This window comes from Hetaerina americana, unplaced genomic scaffold, assembly GCF_022747635.1.
Source record: "Hetaerina americana unplaced genomic scaffold, ioHetAmer1.1.p SCAF_8, whole genome shotgun sequence".
In the NCBI taxonomy this organism is placed as follows: Eukaryota; Metazoa; Arthropoda; class Insecta; order Odonata; family Calopterygidae; genus Hetaerina; species Hetaerina americana.
In genome coordinates, this window is record NW_027287427.1 from 8250584 (window position 1) to 8252385 (window position 1802).

Sequence of the window (1802 nt, forward strand, 5' to 3'; positions counted from 1 at the left end):
TAATTTTAAGAAAACTGTCCCTGAGTTTCAATTCCCACAGATATCAATCATCTCTCTCCTGTTGAGCAACTTTGTGGTCAAGAAAGGCCTTGCATAAACTAACTGAATAAGGCAAAAAAGTATTCACAAGGATGAGGATATTTATGGCAGGAACATTGAGTAAAGATGTTATGAACTGCATCAAAACCTTAAAATGGTTTTATACAGTGAGAAAACATGGTCACTAAGGCAAGATATTATGTATAGATTGGAGGCTTTTAAATATATTTGTGGGGAAGTATGGGAAAGGTGAAGTGGACAGAAAATAAAACAAACAATGAAGTGTTAGGTGTGGTGGGGGAAGAGAGGGAGGCATTGCTGTGAGAGATCCAAAAGAGGCAGGATAGATATTGATGGACAATAGGATATTGAAGAGGGTGATAGAGAGGGGAACATTGGGCAAACAAGGAAGGGGTAGGATCTGCATGTTGGGTGTTTTGAAGGGAGCAAAGAATTATGCAGAATTGAAGTAAGGTTTATAATAGTCTTCGATGCCAGGTCGTTTTTTGCAGGTGAGGCAAGAAATTTGTCTTTGCACCATTGTATATCCTGTGCCCATCCAAAACCTGGCTTAAACAAGAGAATACCAATCATAATAATAATAAATAATAGCACCAATTGTTTATTTCCCTGCATGAAAATTTATTGTAATTTGTGACTCCAGGGAACACTTAGAATCACATCTTATCAAACACGGAGTGCCCATCCCCCAAATGTTAGTCAGTTTTGCAGAACATGACAAAATAATTTAGTTCTACATGACACATACTGAAAGTAGCACACTCGGCCTGCAAGACTGATTTAAAATGTTGCTGCATCTCTAACTACATTTAGCACATATGGTTTTAGGTATTAGGCATGGTGAGGGCTGCTGAAGGGATATCATTATTCTGTTCCTGTCACTTGGAAGCTGACAATTTCACAAATTGCCTGACAAAACTTCGTCCAGCTGTCATGTCACGCAATGCTGACGATCACTCACTTGCAAAATATTTACACCACAATTTGATACATTTGCTATTACGAAAATGTACCATCACAATCACCTCTTACGCCCTTCACTAAGTTACTTTTTGGCTATCTTCTGCGTTCTGACCTGCAAAAGAGATGAGAAACCATGTCAAGAATTTTGATCACATAAAATATTTTAGACAGCATTGAAAGTAAAGTGTACAGCCATAACAATATCTCATCATAGAATGTAATTAATGTGACTACATTATATGATTCCTGTGATCATAAATTACAATAGTTAAAATCTTAATAAATATTAGATACCATAATTAAATATTATCATAAATGTGGCATTAACAAAATTAAAAAGCAATTTAATATCACACTGTTTTTAAAAAATCTCATTAACATTATCAAATATGCTCAGTGCAAATAAGTTAGTCATTCAATTCAAATTGTAATTGCTTTACATACCAAAAATTCTTTCCCTAATATGCCTCAAACGTGCCTCATGGCTCCCCATTTGTAGCGAATCCCAGAAATGAGCAGGAATTCCCACCACTTCATAGCCCAGGAGCTGAAGATGCCGTTCGTGCAACCGTGGAAGTCCCCTTAAACAGGGTCTTGCTTTATTTGAATGGCGGCAGTAACTTTCTGGCCCCCTAATCACAATAGCTACCCTGCATCATTAAGTGAAACTCAACACATTAGCGAAACTAAAGGAATTGGAATATACAAGAGAATGGACAATGCACAGAAAATTCATCAATATCTTATTCATATTTTCAAACAACTGTAAAAAACACAGG

The 1802-nt window shown here is 36.5% G+C and overlaps 1 protein-coding gene across 1 annotated transcript in view; it reads right to left on the bottom strand.

The window, feature by feature from the left end:
- Positions 1-710: 710 nt before the first annotated feature.
- LOC139697738 (FAST kinase domain-containing protein 1, mitochondrial) overlaps positions 711-1802 on the bottom strand; it is a 14779-nt gene continuing 13687 nt past the window's right edge. The window contains exons 6-7 of the mRNA XM_071596563.1: positions 1468-1673; positions 711-1135 (exon numbers count right to left, since the gene is read on the bottom strand). Coding sequence (XP_071452664.1) covers positions 1101-1135; positions 1468-1673 — 241 coding nt within the window. The 3' untranslated portion in view covers positions 711-1100. The remainder of the gene's footprint in view (positions 1136-1467; positions 1674-1802) is intronic.